Genomic DNA, 21182 nt, shown 5'->3' with positions numbered 1-21182 from the left:
GTCTTAAAAGGTATTTGTGTTCATTTTTATATAGTCTTTTGCTCATTTTGCTGTTTAGTTCTTGGTCATTTTCTTTATTTTTAGAAACCTTATGCATTAGGGAAATTAGTCCTTTGCATATTTTTTCCCAGTTTGTCATTTGTCTTTTGACTTTGCTTATACAACTTTTTTGCCCAGTGAAAACTTTTATGTTTATGTAGTTAGCTGTTAATTTTTTCATTATTCTGCCTTGACATCTATTTCTTTAGTTTTTGGTTTTGGGTTTTTTTTTTGTTTTTTTGGAGACAGTCTCACTTTGTCACCCTGGGTAGAGTGCTATGGCATCATTGCTCGTGGCAACCTCAAACTCTTGGGCTTAAGCCATTCTCTTGCCTCAGGCTCTCAAATAGCTGAGATTACAGGCGCCTGTCACAACGCCCGGCTATTTTTAGAGAAGAGATCTCTCTCTGGCTCAGACTGGTCTCGAACTGGTGAGCTCAGGCAATCCACCTGCCTCTGTCTCTAAAGTGCTGGGATTATAGGCGTGAGCCACCATGCTTGACCTCTTTAGTTTTCCTTCCTTCATTTTCTTTATTTCTAGACTCTGTGTCCCCAGTAGAAATTTTGGTCATATTGTTACTCCTTTGGTCATTTTATAATAAAGTCAGCTTTTATTTCCAAAGTTATTTTGCGTATTTCTTTTGTATTTTTAGTGTTCTCATTTCCATTTCATATTTGTTCATCTTTCTCTGAATTGTGGGGTTTTTTGTTTGTTTGTTTTTGTTTTTTGAGACAGAGTCTCATGCCTGGGGTAGTGTGCAGTGGCATCATAATAGCTCACTGCAATCTCTAACTCCTGGACTCAAACTATCCTGTTGCCTCAGTCTCCGGAGTAGTTGCCCTACAGTCATGCACCACCCCATGCTTGGCTGATACATCCTGGGCTTCGCTGAGGCAGGGGCCTCCCTTGCTTAGGCTGCTCTTAAACTCCAGACCTCAAGCCATCCTCTTGCCTTGGCCTTCCAAAGTGCTAGGATTACAGGTGTGAGCACCACGCCCAGCCTGCGTGTATTTCTGATCACTGGTGTTCTTTCCTATCTGCTGTTGCATTTTTCAGTCATGTTGGAATATAGTGTTACAGATTTCCCATTGTTCATGACTGATGATTTCCCATTGTTCATTTTCTGATGTACTTTAGACAGCCTGAGAGTTTGCTTCTCATTGCCAGACTTCTTTCAAAATATCTTCATTTAGCCTTCAGTGTGTTTTCTTCTTTATGTTTCTTTATACATGTTGGTTTTTTCCTGGATCTGCAATTATCAGATCTTGGGGGGAGTGGGAAGAATCTGAGTGGCCTTAGTGGTCTCTTCCTTGAATGGATCCTCCTCTGTTGCTTCAGTAAGGGCAGTTTCTTTAATATGTGTTTCTGTTTTATGTGGTCCCGTACCTTCTGATTCTTCAGTTTCATCTAGCTTAATTAAGACCCTTTTTTTTTTTGTTTTTTGTTTTTGAGACAGAGTCTCATTTGGTCGCCCTCGGTAGAGGGCTCTGGCATCATAGTTCACAGCAACCTCAAACTCTTGGGCTCAAGCGATTCTCTTGCCTCAGCCTCCCTAGTAGCTGGGACTATAGGTGCCTGTCGCAACTCCTGGCTATTTTTAGAGACAGGGGTCTCGCTCTTGCTCAGGCTGGTCTTGAACTCCTGAGCTCAGGGAATCCACCTGGTGGCATGAGCTGCTGCACTCAGGGGCTCATTTTTTCAGCTACTTTTATTCCTTTATAGCCAGAAGCTATTTTCAAGGGACACCTCTGCCTTGCAAGGTACCCTGCTTCCCTTCAGGCCTGGTGACTTCCTGAGACTGTAATTTCTGGTTCTGGCTACTTTTACAAGGCCCTATCTTTTTAACCACTCTGTTGCCAGTACCCTAACCTGCCCTTAGTATTAGGGTGGGGCTCTGACCTTCTCTGGTGAGCCCTACCCAGTATTCTGCATACCCATTCTTCCACATAGTTCCTGCTGGACTCTGCTGGGGTGAGCTCAATTCTTAACTCTGCTGGTCTCAGATGTTCCTTTCCCCATGTACGTAACATTCGGAGTGTACAGTCTCTTAGTTTTACTCCAGGTATAGGTTATAGATGTTTTTAGGTGTTTGGAGATTAAGCAGGATCCAACCCATGCAGCTTCCACCTTTGTGTAAAAACCTAGAATCTTTATTTCCTCTTTAGCTTTGTAAATAGATACATTCTTGTTTAATTCAAAATTTTAGTGGAAAACATAGCACTTACAGGAAGAGAAGAATTTTGTTCAGTAATTGTTTTCATTATATAAAGGATTTTTATGTTTGTTTTTTTTTTTAAAGACCAAAGAAACAGCTCCTTTATAATTAGCCAGATTGGTCACTGTGATGGCTGCTGATCAGCTCCTGTCTTCAGGGTCAGTCTCCCCTTCTCAGGGGTGCCCTTCACTCTGCCTCCTGAGGTGTCACTAGTTCATTCAGACTTCAGAGCCCTCGTGCAGGGTGAGGAGTCATGATTACCACCCACTGCAGGGGCTTTTCTGTGGCAACAGAGGGCTCTGTGCTGCAACAGACTTGTTTTCTCTTGCCAGAGAGAAAACACGATCCCCAAAGAGGATGATGTTCAGATTAAGGATATCTGAAAGAGGCTCCTGCAAGTTGTGTGTCCAATCCCCGATTGCTGTGTATTTCTTTATTGTTTCTTCTAGGTAACTGGTAGGTTTGCATGGACTGAGGGTAAGGGAGTATCAGAGTAGCAGGGAAGGGAAGTGGCAAGAGTTTGGAGAAGGCTAAGAAGACTCATAATAATGATGTTGCATCAGTAAAAACACCAGCATTTTGGTAATGAAAATGGAATACAAAAATATCAAAAATTACCATTGTACTTATTGATTTGAGAACTATGACATTCTCTGTCAAGATTCTGGAAAGAACTTTGAAAATAAACATTAAAATACATTTTATACCTAAAATATTTCTAATTTTTCTAAAATCTTGAAAGTTTTTAGCTCTGAATTAGTGTATATAACTTTTACTTAAACAAGCATGCCAAGATTTTGATCTTTATGAGCCTGTGTTTTGTTTTTTAAAACTCATGATAACAAAAATATAGCATGGCTTGTACTACATAGGTTTTAGGAATGTTGCAGGTTAAATCATTATCTTAAAATAACTGCATATGGCAGAAATATCAGAATAATTCTTTTCCATACACAGAACCCACTATCTGATGTAGTGTTCTAGTTAATAATGAATTTGTATACTTTTGTATTATTGCTGTCAGGTGTGTAATTATATGGTTTGTTTTTTTTTTTAAGCTTTTTTTGTTCTTTTTTTCTTTTTTCTTTAATCTATATCACCCCCACCCCACGCCCAAGAAAAAAGCTTAGTAAGAGATGAGTAAACCAGTAAAATAAGGGATGGGGTGGGAGTGGTTAAAATATACATCCAAAGGTGTCCGGAGTTAATTTTTCACAATATTCCTTTCATTCTTTTTTAATTCACAGGATTTGTCTTTTGTTGCTGACTGCACGTTGTGATTATACCATAATTTACATAACCATTTCTTATTGTGAGACATTTAGGTTTCCCCAGTTTTTTACTGTTGTAAATAATGTAGTGATGAACCTAAGTTTTTATGTATTTAGAAATGTTTAAGATAAATTTACCTAAGTAGAATTACTAAGTCACCAGGAATGAATTTTTAGAGTTCCTGATAATAACTTTCAAATTGTCTTCTAATACAGCTTTAATACAAATCATAAGTTCATTTGAGTACTAGTTATAATGAATGTGGAACTAAAATCAGTATTGTATCTTTCTCAATAGGGAGTTCTGGGAAATTGTTCATTCATTTACAGATGACCAGAAAAGACTCTTCTTGCAGTTTACAACAGGCACGGACAGAGCACCTGTGGGAGGTCTAGGAAAATTAAAGATGATTATAGCCAAAAATGGCCCAGATACAGAAAGGTAATTAGTAAGTTGTGATACATACCTAACAAAAACCTTGTGTGACATGTGTGAACTGTCGTCATATGTTTTGAGCATTTTTTATGATTATATAAGAATCTACTTAGAATGGTTTAAGTGAGGCCCAGGAGACTTTTCAGCATTAGTTTGTGCTAGTTTCATAAATTTGGCATTTAATTATATTCTCTCCCTGTTATATATAACTCAGTATTTCGTGGAGTTGATAGGGACCATACAGGAACAGTATATTTTATGGTTTAAATATATAGATGCATTTCTATTAGCATTCTACATTATTTGATATATCATGGTGTTAATTTTAATTGATTTATATTGTTATCAAATTATTTTTATAGTCATATTGCCAGTGTATTTCCAAAAAACATTAAAGAGCACAGATTTTGAAATCTTAAAAAAAGAGGTTTGAGTATTTTTTTCCACCTTAGAGTAAGTTAACTCTCAGTGACTTCAACTCTAAAGTACTAACTCTGTAAGTTTGTTGTGAGAAGATTTAGTTACATTGAACTACAAGGGCTAGTTACCTAAAATGCTATGTGGTATGTACAAGTAACTTAATGGATCATCATCAGCAGCAGCAGTGAGTAGTTTATAGGTTAGAGAAAGACGGAGTCTTGATACAGCAAAAAGTTTATCCTTGTGATTTACATTAATGTATAGTTGGCATTGCCAAACATCTCAGCTATATATCTCGTTTTAAAATAGGAGCATTAACTGAGTCTGTTTCCCACGACTTATTATTTTCCTGTTTTTCCCCTTTCTCTCTATTTAGGTTACCTACATCTCATACTTGCTTTAATGTCCTTTTACTTCCGGAATATTCAAGCAAAGAAAAACTTAAAGAGAGATTGTTGAAGGCCATCACATATGCCAAAGGATTTGGCATGCTGTAAAAAAAAAAAAAAGGAAGGAAGAAAAAAAAAACTAAAAAAAAATTTAATAAATATAACAAGAGGGATAAATTTTTGGTGGTAGTAGTGTCCCAGTACAAAAAGGCTGTAAGATAGTGAACCACAGTAGTCACCTGTGTCTGTGCCTCCATTCTTTATTGGGGACATGTGGGCTGGAACAGCAGATTTCAGCTACATATATGAACAAATCCTTTATTATTATTATAATTATTTTTTTGCGTGAAAGTGTTACATATTCTTTCACTTGTATGTACAGAGAGGTTTTCTGAATATTTATTTTAAGGGTTAAATCACTTTTGCTTGTGTTTATTACTGCTTGAGGTTGAGCCTTTTTGAGTATTTAAAAAATATATACCAACAAAACTACTCTCCCAAGGAAAACATTGCCACCATTTGTAGACCATGTAACCTTCAAGTATGTGCTATTTTTTGTCCCTGTATCTAACTCAAATCAGGAACTGTATTTTTTTTTTTTTTTTAATGATTTGCTTTTGAAACTTGAAGTCTTGGAAACAGTGTGATACAATTACTGCTGTTCTAGTCCCCAAAGAGTTTTCTGTGCAAAATCTTGAGAGTCAATAAAGATGGAAGGGAGAATTTGGAATGTTTTAACTGCAGCCCTCAGAACTTTACTTTAGTAACAGCACAACAAATTAAAAACAACTCATGCCACAGTCTGTTGTCTTCATGTGTCTTGCAGTGAACTGTATCAGTAGCCAACCCTCTTTCTTAGTATGAAAGGACAGGGATTTTTGTTGTTGTTGTTATTGTTGTTGTCGTCGTTGTTTTAAGTTTACTGGGGAAAGTGCATTTGGCCAAATGAAATAGTAGTCAAGCCTATTGCAACAAAATTAGAAAGTTTGTTGTTTATTATAAACAAAAAGCATGTGAAAGTGCACTTAAGATAAACTTTTTATTGATTACTTATTACCTAGAGTTTAAATAGACAATCCAAAGTCTCCCCTTCATGTTGCCGTCATCTGTTTAAGCAGCCATTTTATCAAGGCATGTGATCAGTGTTGCAACCTGATGGAAAGGCTGGCTACTGTATGCCTCCTGCTACTTAAATCATACAGTAAGCCAACCTGGAACTGAATGGAACTGTTACTCCTAAGAATGACATTGTATGTCCCCCAAAGGTTAAATTTTACTTCAAAAAGTGTTAAAGATTACTTTCATGTACTGTGGGGAAGTACAGATAGATTTAAATTATTGGATATTCAGAAGTAAGTCGTTTCCCCTTTCCTAGTCTTCTGTGTCTGTGATGTTAATTTCTTTTATTGCATTACAAAATAAAAGGATTATGTATTTTTAACTAAGGAGAGACATTGATATATCCTTTTAGTGCAAGCTGTGGCTGATGTGCTGAGCTTGTGCCTTGATGATTGTTTTAACTGATTACTGTACATCAATCTAATGATTTGTTTGAAATTGACAAGAAAAATATAGCTTTCAAATCATTGGAGGGGAAAATGGATGTCTTTCAGGATTATTTTAATTCTTTTAGTAAATGAGACAGAACTGTTATGTACCATAATGCAAATAAAACAGTGGCACTTTTCACCATAATTTAGTGGAGAAAGAAGAGAATGCGTATGTATTGTGAGAAGATAACATGAGGTGTTTTGGCCAACTTGTAGAGCGCTGTGAAGGTACGTACACTACCTTGCTGCAAGGGACCTTCGTGTGACTGTAGTCATATTAAAAGGCTTCTCATCCACTGTGCTTCTTATGTATAATGAAAGTGAGAAGAAAATTAAATACTCTGGGGGCATTTTATGTAATAAATTCATGAAGAAATTTGTGCTCTTCAGTTCTCCAGTTTTATTATCACTACAGTGTTTAAGTTCTACAGTTGTAATAATTTATCTGTATGAAAAGTTTTTTAAATGATAATTGAGATAGGATATCAGATACAGAATTCACATCAAATAGACTTTTGACAAAGAGTCAAAAATAAACCTTCCCTTAAAATTCTAAGAGGAAAAATGGAGAGCTACACATGCTCCCTGCTCCACACCACGCCAGGCATCTCACTCACTTCTCTCAGCTGTGCTCCCTTTTCACTGCTGTTCACTAGAGTGTCACTGACCAATACTTTAAGGGAGCGGGAAACAATATACATTCTAACTTCAGTGGCTCCTGATCCCCAAATGTTATAAAAGTGCTTTGGGTCCAGATAGTCTGTTATATCGTTTGGTTTTCTTTGAATTGTCTCACAATCTCCAGGAAGCTCTGGAGGGAAAAAAATGAACCATAAACTAAAGTAATTGGCTTTCCCAATAAACATTAACTTGCTATGTGTATTACCTTTTATGACTATAGAACATTTCAAACATAAAACAAAAACCAGCCTGCAGCCAAAGTTTTCTTGACTCTGGCAGCTCTACCAAATGAGATGGATGTCCTGATCCTACTTTCCTGGGCTGTGGTTAATTGGGGGATAAAATCCAATTACAATTTCTTTAGCTTTATTTTGGTATATATGCCTCTGTAGGGAAAATACATACCAAAAAGGAACTTGAAAATGAGGCTTCAAATGGAGAATTTGCTGATGTTATTCATTTCCTCTCAGCACAGACATCTTATTAGAAAGAAAAATGGTTGTAATTGGACACTAAGCACTCCCAGTTTGCATAAGAACATGGCTGTGCTGGGATTTCAGGCACATTTTAGGGATTGGGGATTTTTTCTCAAAAATTTCATACGGACTGTCAAGAAGAAGAATTGTAGTTCCAAACCTATGCCGTCTTTAGTCTTGATCCCCCATGTGCTTCTACCAGCCTTTGTCTAAGGATCATCTCTACTCTTCACATCCATTTCTGGGCCCCAGAAGAATCCAAAAACACAGCTTCTGCTTGCTCACCTCTTGTCTCCTTTTACCCCACAGTTTATTGTGCAAATAATTGCCTTGGGAAGGTACAAGGTTTTGTAAGTACAGAGTCTTAAGCCTTTTTTCCCTTTCCTGTTCAAATTCCATGGGTTGGTGTTTGTTAATCATGGCAAGATTTTGATGTGGGTATGGGTGGATTTCGCTGTGTGAAAGGCTGCTAATCCAGTGCTGTTTCACTGAAAGTGTTCTCAAGAATACTCATAACCTAGTAACTTTTGTCTTTAATCACAGCAATACCTTTCTTAGATGTAGGCTCCAGCTTCTCTGCTTTTTTCCATCCCACCTCTTTCAAATCTTGGATGGGTACTGCTCCAGCTCTACTTAAAGTTCCTATCTGTACTTGTCCAGTTCTCTCTGGTCAACTTCAGTCCTTCCTAAACATTCTTCTCCAATTTCATATCTTTTGCTCAGACTTGTCTCTCTGGTACCTCCAAAGTCAGTACACCTGAAAATGAAACTCTGCATTTTGCATCTGTACTAACCTAAGCAATCCAAATCATCAATTCTTGTCACAGATTGTCAGTTGTCAATTCTTGTCACAGATTGTCAGTTCTTTTCCCACAAGTCTCTCCCATCGTTCCCCTTTCATTATACTACCTTTAAAGCCCTGATCCTCTTGATTTTATGTGGACATTCTTTGTAGCTTCTTAACCACTCCCTGACTCTAATCTCGTCTTTTAATACTTTTTATTCTGATAAAACACATTTTTGCTTACTGTAATAGCCTCTGCCCCAAAACTTGTTCTTCAAATAAAATCTCCAAGTCTGGCATCGAGCACCCACCATAGACTAGGCCTCACCTCCCTTCCCAATTTTACGCTCTCCAGCATCTTCACTTGTCATGCTGAATTATTTTATTATTCTCAAATTCTCTTCCAGACCAAATCTTAAAAGTACCTCACCCATAAAGATTTTATCAACCCCTGACGTGTGTCCACTGTGTCTGTGGTAGCACAGCATGGTGGGGCCCCTTTCTTATTTTAACAATGAGGAATTCTATGGAGTGTTTCAGGGGCTGCTCTTGATTTAGATCTTTTCCCATTTCCGTTTTGCTAGTGAAGCTTCTGTTTGTTTTTTTAATACATAACCATTGCTTGGATTGTAAGTTCATGATGGAGAGTGTCATTTTTTTCTTATCTTTGCCTTCCACGTGTAGTAACTTTGTTAAAAAGGATTATTACTTGAATGATTGAAAACAACCCAGCATGCAGTAGAATGTTCACTGAAGCTTCTTGTTTGATCCATTTCTTCCATATGGTACATTTTTGTGATCAGACTTCACTCCTTGGTACGTGACTATCAAATTGTCCAAGTAGCAGTTAAAAGTCTACTTATATTTCCCCAGAAAGATCTTGGCACCCTCGTGGAAAAACACTTGACTATCAGTATAGGACTTAATTTCTGACTCTTGAGTCTCCTCTGTGCTCTATGTGTCTATCCTCAGGCCAGTGCTGTGTTGTCTCAATCATGGTAGCTTTGCAGTCAGTTTTGGATTGGGGGTGTGTGAATCCTCCAACTTTGTTTCTTTCCAGGATCATTGTGTCTATATTGGGTCCCTTGCATTCCATGTGAGTTTTAGAATCAGGTTGTGAATTTCTGCGAAACAGGCAGTGGGGATTTTGATAGGCACTGTGTGGAATCCATATCAATTTGAGGAATGTTGCTATTTTAACAGTATTAAGTTTTTAAATCCACAAACTTTTTTCTTTCCATTTGTTTTCTTTCAATGATGTTTTATAGATTTTAGTGTGCAAGTCTTGACCTCTTTGGTTAATTTTTTTCTAAGTGTTCTTTTTGATACTGTTAAAATTTTCTAATTTTCATTTTTGGATTATTACTGTCTAGAAATACAATTGATTTTTGTATAATGATCTTGTATATTGTAGCTTTTCTGAACTCATTCTATTTGTTTTGATTCCCCAGTATATTCTGTATACAAAATCATGCATCTGTGAATAGAAATACTTCTTCCTTTCTAATCTGGATTCTTATTTCATTTTCTTGTCTAAGTGCCCTGCCTAGCACTTCCAGTAAAATATTGAGTAGAGGTGGTAAGAGCAAATGTCTTTTTCTTGTTTCTGATTTACAGGGGAAAGCACTGTCTTTAACCATTAAATATGATGTTAGCTGTGGATTTTTCATAAATACTTGGGGTTGATAAAATTCCCTCATATATCTAGTTTGTTGAGTGTTACTATCAAAAAAAGGGTATTGAATTTTGTCAAATATTTCTGTATCAAGATTGTCATGTAGTTTTTGTCCTTTATTCTGTTAATATGTTGTATTATATTGATGGATTTTGTATATTGAACCAACCTTGCATTCTTGAGATAATTCCACTTGTTCATGCTACATAAACCTTGTTCTTTGCTGCTGGATTTGGTTTGCTAGTATTTTATTTAGAATATTTGCATCTGATATAAGTAGTTTATAGTTTTCTTACTATGTTTTTGTCTGGTTTTGGTCTCATAGAATAAGTTGAAAGCTTCCCTTCTTCAAGCCAGGGAAGTATGTTTCAAATGAACTACTTTGAGACCCTGAGCTGTGATCTTTAGATGTTGGGGAACACAGAGATGGTGATTGTTGCCAGAAAGGGTTCTAGGGTAAGACATACCTGAAATAACCTCTAGGAGGTTATTTCCACCATTGATGGGGTTGAGATGTATCAGATGGTCACTCTGACAGACCATAAGCTATCTTGAAAATTATTCTGCACAAATGGGCTTGCTGCCTGCCAAGCCAGAGAATTTTAGCTATGGTTCTTAGCAGGGTCTACTCCAGGATAGAAAGCCAGTCCCTGCCCTACTCACTGCCCACTACCACCACCTAGTCCCACTATCAACTACAACAACTGTGTACAGTGGGATTCTTTTCTCTAATTTTCTCCCCTCCAGAAAGATGAGAAACAGCTCTTGAGTAGGATAGAAAGTGGAGGGAGGATGAGAAAGACTGGTTGCCTACATACCTATCTTCAGCCTTCTCACCCACAAGGCCTAAGCAAGAGGGGGAGTTACTTTCTCAAATGAGAGTTTGGCATTTTGATGTTACACTAGTGTGAGCTTTTTAATACCCAGAAAAATAGTTTTGGTACCAAAACGTGACCAGAAAAGCTACATGGACTATTTTCATAACTGGAAAAACAAATCCAGAGAGCAGGCTTGCAAAAAGAAAAAGGTTATTTTCTGCCCCTGCCCATCCCCTACACATATACACAGAATCTCCATAATTTAGACATCCGACCTATATGACTTACTGAGAACACTTCCAATGACAACACTTCAGAGGAAGATTTCTACAGGAGGTCTTACAACTTGCCTCTATTCCTATTGCAACTGAAGTGTGAATTTTTTTCTTTGATTAACATTTACTGGGCAAATCCCTATTGAATGTATGGCATCTTGCAGGTGCTCAAGTTTTCAGGTTGATTCAGAGCTGCTTTGCTGACTCAACGAGTCCATTACAGGAAGATGATCTAACTGGGCAAAGTTTGTACAAACTACTAAGGATAATAGAAGTATTTAAATTTGGGCAGAGCATGGGGAAGAAAGGTAGGGTAGAGGGTTTGTAAACCATACCTAGGACTTTGGATTTTATTTTGGAGATATTAGGAAGCAAAAACATGGTTTCGCATTTTATATCTATTTTATAATATAAACTGGAAGATGGCAAGTGTCCGTGTAGTCTTTGCAGTTAGAAGAGTATTGCCATAATGCTAGAAAGGCAGATATCTGAGGCTAGAAGGGAGGCCATAGTCCAGGCATGTCGCAGACTGGGGCTAGATGGCTGATGAGAATTTGGGTCCTGGATGAGGGGTCAAAGGCAATGTCCTGACTTGTGTGGTGGATGACTGGGTGGGTAGTGCTGCTGCTGGGTCTGTGGAACGGCAGGAGGAGGGAAAGTTAGGACAGTTGGGCCACGTTTTAGTCAGTTAAAAGTGACAGTGTAGAGAGAAGCCCACACAGAAAGTAAAACGTATGACTCCAGTGTACAGAGAGCATGGCCAACCCTATCAGCAGGAAGACTGATAATTAGGAAAGGGAGTAAAGGTAGGACAAAGGATCCCTGCAAATTATAGCTTTGGGGAATTACACCAAAACCCAGAGTAAAGGGAAAAGGGCAGTTCAAGTATTGGCTTGCTCACTTTTCTCTGTCCCTGGAAAGACCTCAGCCTCCATGAGGGCAGGAGCTTGGTGGGGCCAGTGACCAGTGTCCCAGAAACTCCTGTCTCCTCTCTGCCGGCCCTTTTCGTGCCACTGGCAGGTTCTCCCTCCCTTACCCCTATCTTGACCCAACTGTAGCTTGTAAGTGCATACAGATACTTACTGTTGTCACCATAAAGATAAATTGGCCACATGAAAACATTTTGAAACTTCTGGTTATCCCCATGAAGGTCCTATCACTATGCCTGACTCTGCTGAGTTTGGCTTCTCAATGGGTCCAAAAGGGGAGACTATTGAAATCTCATCTGTTCCCTGAAGCAAATGAGAATGTACACTTGCCCCAGAGATTGTCACCTATGGAGGAAAAACCTCCAGTTGCTTCAAGCTGAGATTGAGTGGGAGGATCCCATCTTTCATAGACACTTGGGCTCTGGAAAATGAAAATTGTCTCTTTACCTAATAGAACTTTTAAGAAGCTGCCCCCAATATCCTTACATCCAGCACTCAAACCCAGTAAAAATTGCCACTCACCTTTAATACATATTCATTGGACTGAGATTTTTCAAATTTAAATTGTGATCCCCAAAATGGTCATCATAATTGTATAGTGCCTATTGGAATCTTATGTTTACCTCATAAACAGCAATCCCTTCGAAATGCAGGCTCTGTTTTTTCTCCCCCAGTGCTCAGTACATGCATACTGAAGTAACTGCATGAATGAAATGATGGTCGCAAAGGGGCCTGATCTGTTAGCCAGACCTGAAAACTAGTGCAAGAATGGCCACTGCCTGTGAAGAGCCATCACAGATGGAGCTTTCCTGGCATCCTGCCACTCGTCACCTTCCTCACTGTGCAAGGACACTTTCACATTGCCTTTAAGAGTGTAGCTGGTTTCAGAAAAGCAATAAAGGGAGAAACAGCTTGTTTTATATGTATTCCTAAGAAGGTGCTGAGTAGATCTATACTGTTTTCCTAAGAAGTTTATGAGTCTGTTTCCAGCTCACCCTCTCCACCTGCCTACCCTTGTGTCCACTCCCAAGTCACACTTGGAATCCCATTATTCATTTAAGGGTGGCTTTTTGTTGCTCATCACAACTCTGTGCTTTAAATAGCATCTACATAACCAACCTATAGAGGAAATTAATAAAATGAACACACACACAAAACAATTCACACAACGTGGAAGCAGTTGTGGGATGGTACATGCCCACTGCAGGGGAACCAGAGAAGCTCTGCCAGCAAGGTAGGCCTCTCTCCAGTCATCTGGTTTCATATGGGACGTGGTAAACCTGCAGTATTTGTGTGCTTTATAACATGATTTTTGCTCTTAGGTTACTTTTACAGTCATCATGGACCTTAAATACTTAGGAAATATACAGAAATAATCAAAAAGAGCTCTGTTGGTATTCTATTCATTTTGTAACATAAAATTGCCACTTCTCATATATATGTTTATCTTATGATCACCTAATTGGTGCTAAAAATAGTGTAACTGCCTGATAAGACCTCAGGGAAAAAATCTGAACATTGACTGACAGGCGGAGGGACTTACTTAAAGGCAGCCATGCAATATCTGCTTTTGACAACAAACTGAAAGTAATTGGACTGGAAGTTTCTGGGTAAAACTGGTTAAAAGGTCTTCTTGCCCAAGCCTTAGTTTACAGGTGAAACTTAGGTCCCAAGCTGTGAAGTGCTTTCCCTAAAACCACTCTGGCCATTGTATTTTTAAAACCAACGCTAGAAACCAGAGAGCACCTGCCTCCCACAGTGAGTGCTCATGTCATAGGTGCTGCCTTCAGGGGACCTTGTCTTGGCTTAACTGTGAGGAGGTATCCCAGAGGGCTTGACCATGGAGGTTGGGAGCACTCCCCACTTCTCTAGTCAACTAGCTCTCATTAGTTGGACTTTTTTTTTTTTTTGAGACAGAGTCTCACTTTGTCACCCTCTATAGAGTGCCTTGGCGTCACAGCTCATAGCAACTTCAACCTCAAACTCTTGGGCTCAAGCAATTCTCTTGTCTCAGCCTCCCAAGTACCTGAGACTATAGACACTGACCACAATGCCTGGCTATTTTTAGAAATAGGGTCTCTCACTTTTCCTTAGGCTGTTCTCCAACTCCTGAGCTCAGGCAATCTACCAGCCTCTGTCTCCCAGAATGCTAGGATTACAGGCGTGAACCACCATGCCTGGCCTGTTGGACTATTTGTATTGAAAAAAGTTAGGCGTTAGACCCAGGTCCCCATACCCATTCCAGTTCCTTCCCCAAGCTACTGAAAAAACAAATTTACTAACCCCAAATTATCTTTTACTCCTTTACAGTAAAAGAAATGCTATCAAAAGGTTTCCTAGAGTCATGTTCCTTTTAGATGTTTCTCCTTGAAAACTTGTTTGGCCTGGAGATGATCCCTGGCCTGGGAAGTTCCAGATGCCCTGACCCAGCCCCACTGGCCCTGCCGTTGCCGCCATTCTCACTGCTTTTCTCCAAGTCTCCACTGGAAGGGCTTCAGGGCTGGTGGTGACTACGGTCCATTTCCTTACTGTTAAATCCTGTCTTGATTGCCTTGCTTTATAGAAAAGGAAAAGCATTTTCTGCCTGGGTTCAGGAGCAGTCTTGAGGTCAGGGGTAAGATTTTTAATCGGTAAGTATTCAGTAGTTGCTGAATGATAAAAGGGTGGAATGGGGAGGAGGGCCTTAGGAAAAAGAAGTGTCTAAATGGTGATGGAATTGCTTCCCACTAGCTTTCCATCGTCTTCAAGCACTATTTTCTGTCCTCTTACTGAACTACGTGTTCTTATTACTGGGACATGCAGGACTCCCTCCCTTTCTGTTTCCAAGGGGCTTTTGGAAAAGAAATCTTGAAAGAGAAAATGTGTGGGCAGTGGGAGTTTTCTGATTCTCTCCGCCAAATACTTGGTTCTTCTGTTCCTGAGAAACCCCTGCCTCAGGGTGGCTTGAACCTGAGTCAGCAGTGGTGGATCAAATTGTGCATGCTCCAGGCTGAGGAAATTGTTTCTGGGCCTTGGCCTTTTCTTTTTAGGGTGCTCTATGCTTCTGTCTCTAGAGAGTATGTCTTTCAGAAGCTTGCCTTTTGATATCCCGCCAGTGGTTGACTCTGGGAGAACACTCTGCACAACGCTCATGTGCTGGCCTTCCCGAGGTGGCGGGTTGCTGTCCACAATAAGATTTCTCTGTTGTGTTTCCTGTTCTATACTACCCAGAGACTCCAAAGAGAAAACAGTAGCTGGTTCTCTCTGCCTTCTGAAGGGGAATCCTATTTTCACAGTTTCCCTCACTGCCTTTTCCTTGGAATCTGTCTTTAGGGTCATTCTGGGAGTGGCCTGGGCCACCTCCTTGAGCAGGCAACTCTGAAGAGCTGGGTAGAGACCATTTTTGTCTAGATGAAGTCTAAAGAGCATCTTGTTCTCCCTCCCTCCCCTGCTCTCGACTATTGCCTTTACTGCTGCTGCGCTCTCATCCGCCAAGGTAGTATTGTAGTTGGAGAGCATATTCTTGGAGGTGAGCTGTTTGACCAGCTCCTTGTTGCCTAGCAACCGGGCATGTGCCAGCTCTGACCTTTGGAGCTTCAAGTGGCATTGCTTGTAAAAGGCCTTCTGCTCCACCAGGCGGGCATTCACCTCATATTTCTTCATGGACTCCAGGAAACTGAGTTTCTTTTTCAGCAAGTGCTCTTCTTTCCAGTTAAAGGACAGAATTGAGAAGGATTTCTCTATTTCTTTGAGCCTCGTGCTTGTTCCAGATACAGAACAGCTCTTGTTTCCCTGATGGCTGACGCTGTCCGAAAAGCTCTGACAGTTGTTCCGCTGGTGGCTCCTCCATGAAATGCCCAGTTGGGCCTGGGCATCTGCCATTTCTCTGCCCACCTGAGGACCTGGCCACCAGTGTTCTGTCAGGAGACCTCTGAGGGCACTCAGTGAACTGTGGGCATTGTGACCACAGGGTTCTATTCTGGGCCTCAGTGTTTGTTGTCAGGAACTCTGTGGGTTGCCAGGACATGACATGTGGCAGCCACATACTTCTCTCCCATAGGTGGTGGTCTTGAGAGACTTGTTTTCTTCCACCTAAGAACACTCCCTTTCCCAAGGGGACATATTCCACGTCTCTGTATGATAGGAGCTGAATTCACAGGGGCGGGGAGGAAAGGTTTGTGTGTGCATTTCAGTCTCTTACAGGTATTGGTTTCTTAAATTTGGTTCCCTCTGATCTCAGTGGCAGGTGGTTATGAGGAAGTTTTTAATAAGGTTATTAACAGAGATATCAGATATAGAGTTACAATTTAATAAAGGAACTTTTCTGTAGCACAAGTGAAAATAATACTTTATTAGTTTTATTGTATGAATCTCAAAGAATAGAATCAGTCAACTCATTGAAGTTGGGCCCTTTCTGTAATTGTGATATACAAGAAATGTATTCAAAGATGAAAGCTCTTTTTAATTAAAAAAAGAAGGCAGAGGAAGAGAAAGAAACATCAACTGTCAGCAGTTCATCCTTGCATGCTGAGCTCAAGAAATGTAGTCCTGATTGAATGTTTGACTTTTTTAATCAGGCTCAGACATGGTGGCAAGTTGGCCAGTGCCAGTGTGCAGAGGCTCCGAATACCTGGGCCAATTCCAGTCCCCCCTCAAACCGCAGCCCCATTTACACAGGCATCTTCACACAAGATGCTGCATTTGTTTTTAACAGCTAACCTTTTAACATCTGTAATCCCTTTCTTCCTGGGGTCCACTGATGGTTGCCCAAACAGTATGAAAATCAGTCATGTCCTTTTCTCCTCCTCCTTTCCCACTGACTTCTGTTTTCCAACCCATCCCCAACTCTCGGCAAAACCAGCAGACCCTAACCTCTTCACCTGCTGTATTTCTGAATTATGCTGCCCCCTCCTTCAGCCCACAGAGCCTTGAGACTCCTCTCCATGCATCTCACAGCAGGTAGAGTCCACCTGTGTTTGTCCTGCACTTGGAGCTCCTGCTTTGCCCAACTCTACTGTGGAAAAACACAAAGCTTTGGGTTCTCCCTCACTTTCCTTATCAAGGGCCTACATTTAGGAGAAAGGTGGTATTTTTATTGGTAAAATTAAATGATATAAAAGGGATTTCTAAATTAGAAAATGTTACTTAAATTTAAATGAGTCTTCATGAATTCAGGTTGCCCTGAACATCCAGGACACTCTTTTTCTATTCAATGACTTGTCATATAGTTTGGATTGCTGATCCCAAAAGTATTCCCAGCCTCAGGTAGGATTATTAGTCAAAGCCAATCAGGGTAGTGCTGTCTCCCTTGCCACAGGTTGGCTTGGACTGGGGACAGCCAGAACTACTTTGGCCTGAGGTATAACAAAGTGTTTACTGTGAGCCTTGCTCTCTGATGAGAATTTTTCTGAAGCAACAGTAGAAGCAAGGAAGCATAGGGCTTCAGTTGCTACTGTCAGCCTTCCTACCACCAATGGGGTCCAGCTTTAAGATGACACAGACCTGTGGATAGCTGTGTGGAGGGACAGAGGTTTTTAAATCACAGGGCTGAGCTATTTCATTAAATCATCCCACAGCTTTTCAATTGACAGTATCTGAATTCCTCTAATTGACAAAGAAAATTTTACCTCTCAGCAAAGTAATTCCTTTGTGCTGGAAGAGGACTTTTCAGAAATGACGTTGACCCCTTGTACAGGAGTGTCTCTCTTTAACACCACTGACTTTAAATAGTAAGAAAACCATCACAGTGGGCAGTGTATAATTGCAACTGGTTAAATTTACCTAGCAGTGACTGTCTTTCCTGTCCCCTGGGCTTGTATCTCCTAGGCCACAATCCTTGGTAATAAGCTTATCAGATAGGAGATCAAATTTGAGGCTGTGTTGTCCCATTGGTAAAAAAAATTTAGACTCTGGTGAATTCTCTAAAATCTCACAGTTAGAATGTTAAGTAAATAAAATGTATACAAAAATGAAAAATAAAAAAATTAGACATTATAAAGAAAACTCTAATAAATGTTGGTTCAATGTTAAAAAAGAAATCTGGGCAACACGTGTGGATCAAGGGATAGGGTGCCGGCCCCATATACCAGAGGTGGCTGGTTCAAACCTGGCCCCAGCCAAAAAAAAAAAAAAAATCTGGGGATAATCTAATAGTTAACCAATGAGAACAGATGCTGGCTATAAATAACCAGTGCAGCTGAGAACAGTCTGCACCTAAAACTTCAAATCCAATCATAAATGTGGCCATATGCTTGAACAATTTTAAGGTTGTAAAAGATTTTAGAGAGCAATTATTAGTTTAAATCACTATTATATGAGGATAAACTTTGTAGTGATGCAAACTGATGCTTGGAAAAGAAAGGAAAGGATCAAAAAGCCCTTGGTGGAGGTAAGCACCCAGTAAAATGGGAGTGTCCCCCAAGTTCCAGATGAATACCCAGCAGCATTGTCCCAGTGTGACTATGGTGGTGGCAGGCCTACGGTGGGCCCAGCACCAGATGATTTTCTCCAGGCTCTTTGGACTGTTAGCCCAGATGGTCAGCACACCATGCCTCTGAGGTCCATGAGGTGTAAACTTTGACACTGGTTTAATTCTGTGACTATTTACTGCTTAATCCCATGTTAATGCTTGAAAAATATTGCATTAATTCAGCTGTCCGTGCATTCTGCTCCCACTGTCTCTTTTCTTCAGTCCTTGACCAACACTCCCATTTGCTCTCTCACGTAGACAAATGGGCTTTTCTGCTCCTTTAATCTATCATCTTCTCTGCTTCTGGACTGAGGACTTGGGTGCCTCAGTGAGATCACTCTTAACATTCTACCTCCCTGTTGAATTTGGAAATCAAATTTTGAAATCAGATTACGCTTAACAAGGCAAGATTCCCAGGCCTATATGCCGACCCAGGGCACTGACCCTTTTGTGAAGGCCTGTGTCCATGAGAAGGGCTGACCAGCCTCAGGACCCTCTGGAGAGAGACTGAAAAAGACCAGCCCTAGAGGAGCTGATGGCCAGGAGAACAGGCTCATGCCTACCAAGGATGTAGCTCATCAGTGCTGGGAGTGTATTCCAAAGACATGGGCCTGACAACATCAGTGACAAGGATCCTCCAACTCTCCCTTCTAATGTGGGTTCTTTAGTCTGTAGTGTGTTTAATGTGCATTCTGCTCCTATGAAGGCTGAGAGCTACCTTATGGGTCATTCCTCACTTCATTCCGCCTCAGGCTTCCAAGTGACGCACCCAGGCAGTGTGCCACAAGTTAAGTTAATGAAGCAGACGAAGTACAGAGCCCCCCCAGCTAATCATGTCTACCCAGGGGAGTCTCGGTATCATTGTGATATTGCTGCTTTTCTCATCCTTTTGAGAGCTGAAGGGAGTTTATGCATAAGCAAGGCATGGTCTTTCTTGACTATGCATCTTGTATATAAGGTAGTAAGGTGCTCTTAGCCACTTGGCTTCAACCCATTTTTAAAATTTCATACCTACACACTTCCCCACGTAGACCAACCCTTCTCCCAAGAGATCGTTCTCCTGATCTCTATATGGATTATTTTACATAATGCAATTGTGTGTTTCTGATTAAATTCAGGAATACCATTTCAGCCATCATTGTATTCTGTTCACTTTCAGAGTTTAGTACACTTACACCACGTATGTGGAACCAGTGGTATCCATCAAACTTAAGGCTGATTGGTGGGAAACGGGGTTAGATCTCACAGAGAGCAAGTCCTAGAGGTTCTGGGTTCTTCATGCCTTCAATCACAGTCTAAGTTCCTTATTTCAATTCCAGCAAAATCACCTTAATTCAGTGAGCACCTGTTACATATTCTTGCTGAAAGATACTGTCCTATCTCTGCGAAGATGCAAAATCCTCAAAGCTTCTCTCTGACAAGTGACTATTTGCTAAAGCCCAGAGGCAGCAGCAATTCCTTTCTGCTCTGATCATGGAAAGAAAGAAGGAAAGGTGGCCAGAACTCCTGTGGCCAAGTGATGACAGGTCTGATACTCAGAGAGAATAGGAATTGCCAGAGTTATCAGGGAACTGAGGACACTGGGCTCCAAGGCCAGGATGCCTTGAACTACACCGGGTTGTCTCTGCTCAGCATCTTATGCGGGAGACAGCTGACAAAAGGCAAGGTGGAGGAGGGATCTTTATGGATGCAGCAGACAAAACCACTCTTCCAATGTGGGGTCTACGGAGTTCCTGTTTCCCCTTCATTCATATTGGACGCATGTGTGGTTTTCCTTATTCACTCTCCATACTGGTGCTGTGAAAGGGCAGCACCTAATCCTTCACTTCCAAAAGGTCCCTAGAAAATGCAAATGCCCTTCACACCCCTCAAGCCAAAGTGACTCTCTCCTGCCTGTGTGGCTCAACTTCTGTTATTTGTCAAAGTCTGTCTTTTAAATCTACGTTATCAAACATCCTTCAAAAAAAAAAAAAATGACAGGAAGGGAAAAACAAACACGGGAAAAGAACATACTTCTATCACCCCCTGTAAACAGTGAGCTTTGGTCTGCAATATACTGAGTGTAGGGAGAGAGGCCATGAGGTGGGCATAGGAAAGACATACCTAAGCTAGGTGGGCAGAACTTTGGAAGACTTGCTGGGGAGGCATTTATTCTTTGTGATTCTTTGAAATGGTTTTCAAATCATTTTTGATTTGGTTTTTGCTCTAAGGTAGCTGAGAGCAAGGGCTCTTTTCTTCACCTATCTAGCAAAAAGAGTGTACGGGGAGGGCACCAGCCCCATATAGCAAGGGTGGGGGGGGGTCAAACCCGGCCCTGGCCAAACAAACAAAATAGCTGGTGTTGTGGCAGGCACCTGTAATCCCAGCTACTCGGGAAGCTGAGGCAAGAGAATCACCTAAGCCCGGGAGAAGGAGGTTGTTGTGAGCTATGTGACGCCACAGCACTCTACCAAGGGCGATAAAGTGAGACTCTGTCTCTACAAAAAAAAAAAAAAAAAAAAAGAGTGTAGTGGGAGGAGCCCACTCCCCTCCTCAGCCAGGGATGAGGGCAAGCCCTATGTCTGCAGCACCTAGTAGGAACCATGGCTGTGTGCAAGTTTAGATGGGTAAGTGACTTCCAGAAGGGTTCTCTTCTTAAGGATATACTGTACATTGTAGGCACACCTGTGACCTGAGTTAGGAAATCTGTGTCCATTCTGCTCACTGCTCTTAGCTTATTGCAGCTAGCAGTGGATATTTTCCTTTAACCCTTGCTAAGTGTTGCTAACATGCTTC

General features: G+C 40.6%; 2 protein-coding genes across 11 annotated transcripts in view; one reads left to right on the top strand and one right to left on the bottom strand.

Moving 5' to 3' along the window:
- The window catches only part of UBE3A (ubiquitin protein ligase E3A), a 117950-nt gene extending 107782 nt beyond the window's left edge, over nt 1-10168 (top strand). For all 5 annotated transcript variants that reach the window (XM_053581998.1, XM_053581997.1, XM_053582001.1 and 2 more), the window contains 2 exons: nt 3825-3968; nt 4759-10168. In XM_053581998.1, coding sequence (XP_053437973.1) covers nt 3825-3968; nt 4759-4879 — 265 coding nt within the window. In that variant the 3' untranslated portion in view covers nt 4880-10168. The remainder of the gene's footprint in view (nt 1-3824; nt 3969-4758) is intronic.
- The window catches only part of LOC128579828 (translation initiation factor IF-2-like), a 237375-nt gene that overhangs the window by 115085 nt on the left and 101108 nt on the right, over nt 1-21182 (bottom strand). The gene's annotated exons all lie outside the window — the stretch shown is intronic.

Source organism: Nycticebus coucang, chromosome 2 (genome assembly GCF_027406575.1).
Source record: "Nycticebus coucang isolate mNycCou1 chromosome 2, mNycCou1.pri, whole genome shotgun sequence".
In the NCBI taxonomy this organism is placed as follows: domain Eukaryota; kingdom Metazoa; phylum Chordata; class Mammalia; order Primates; family Lorisidae; genus Nycticebus; species Nycticebus coucang.
The sequence above is the reverse complement of the archived record's forward strand: the minus strand, read 5'-3'. Positions and strand labels throughout refer to the sequence as shown.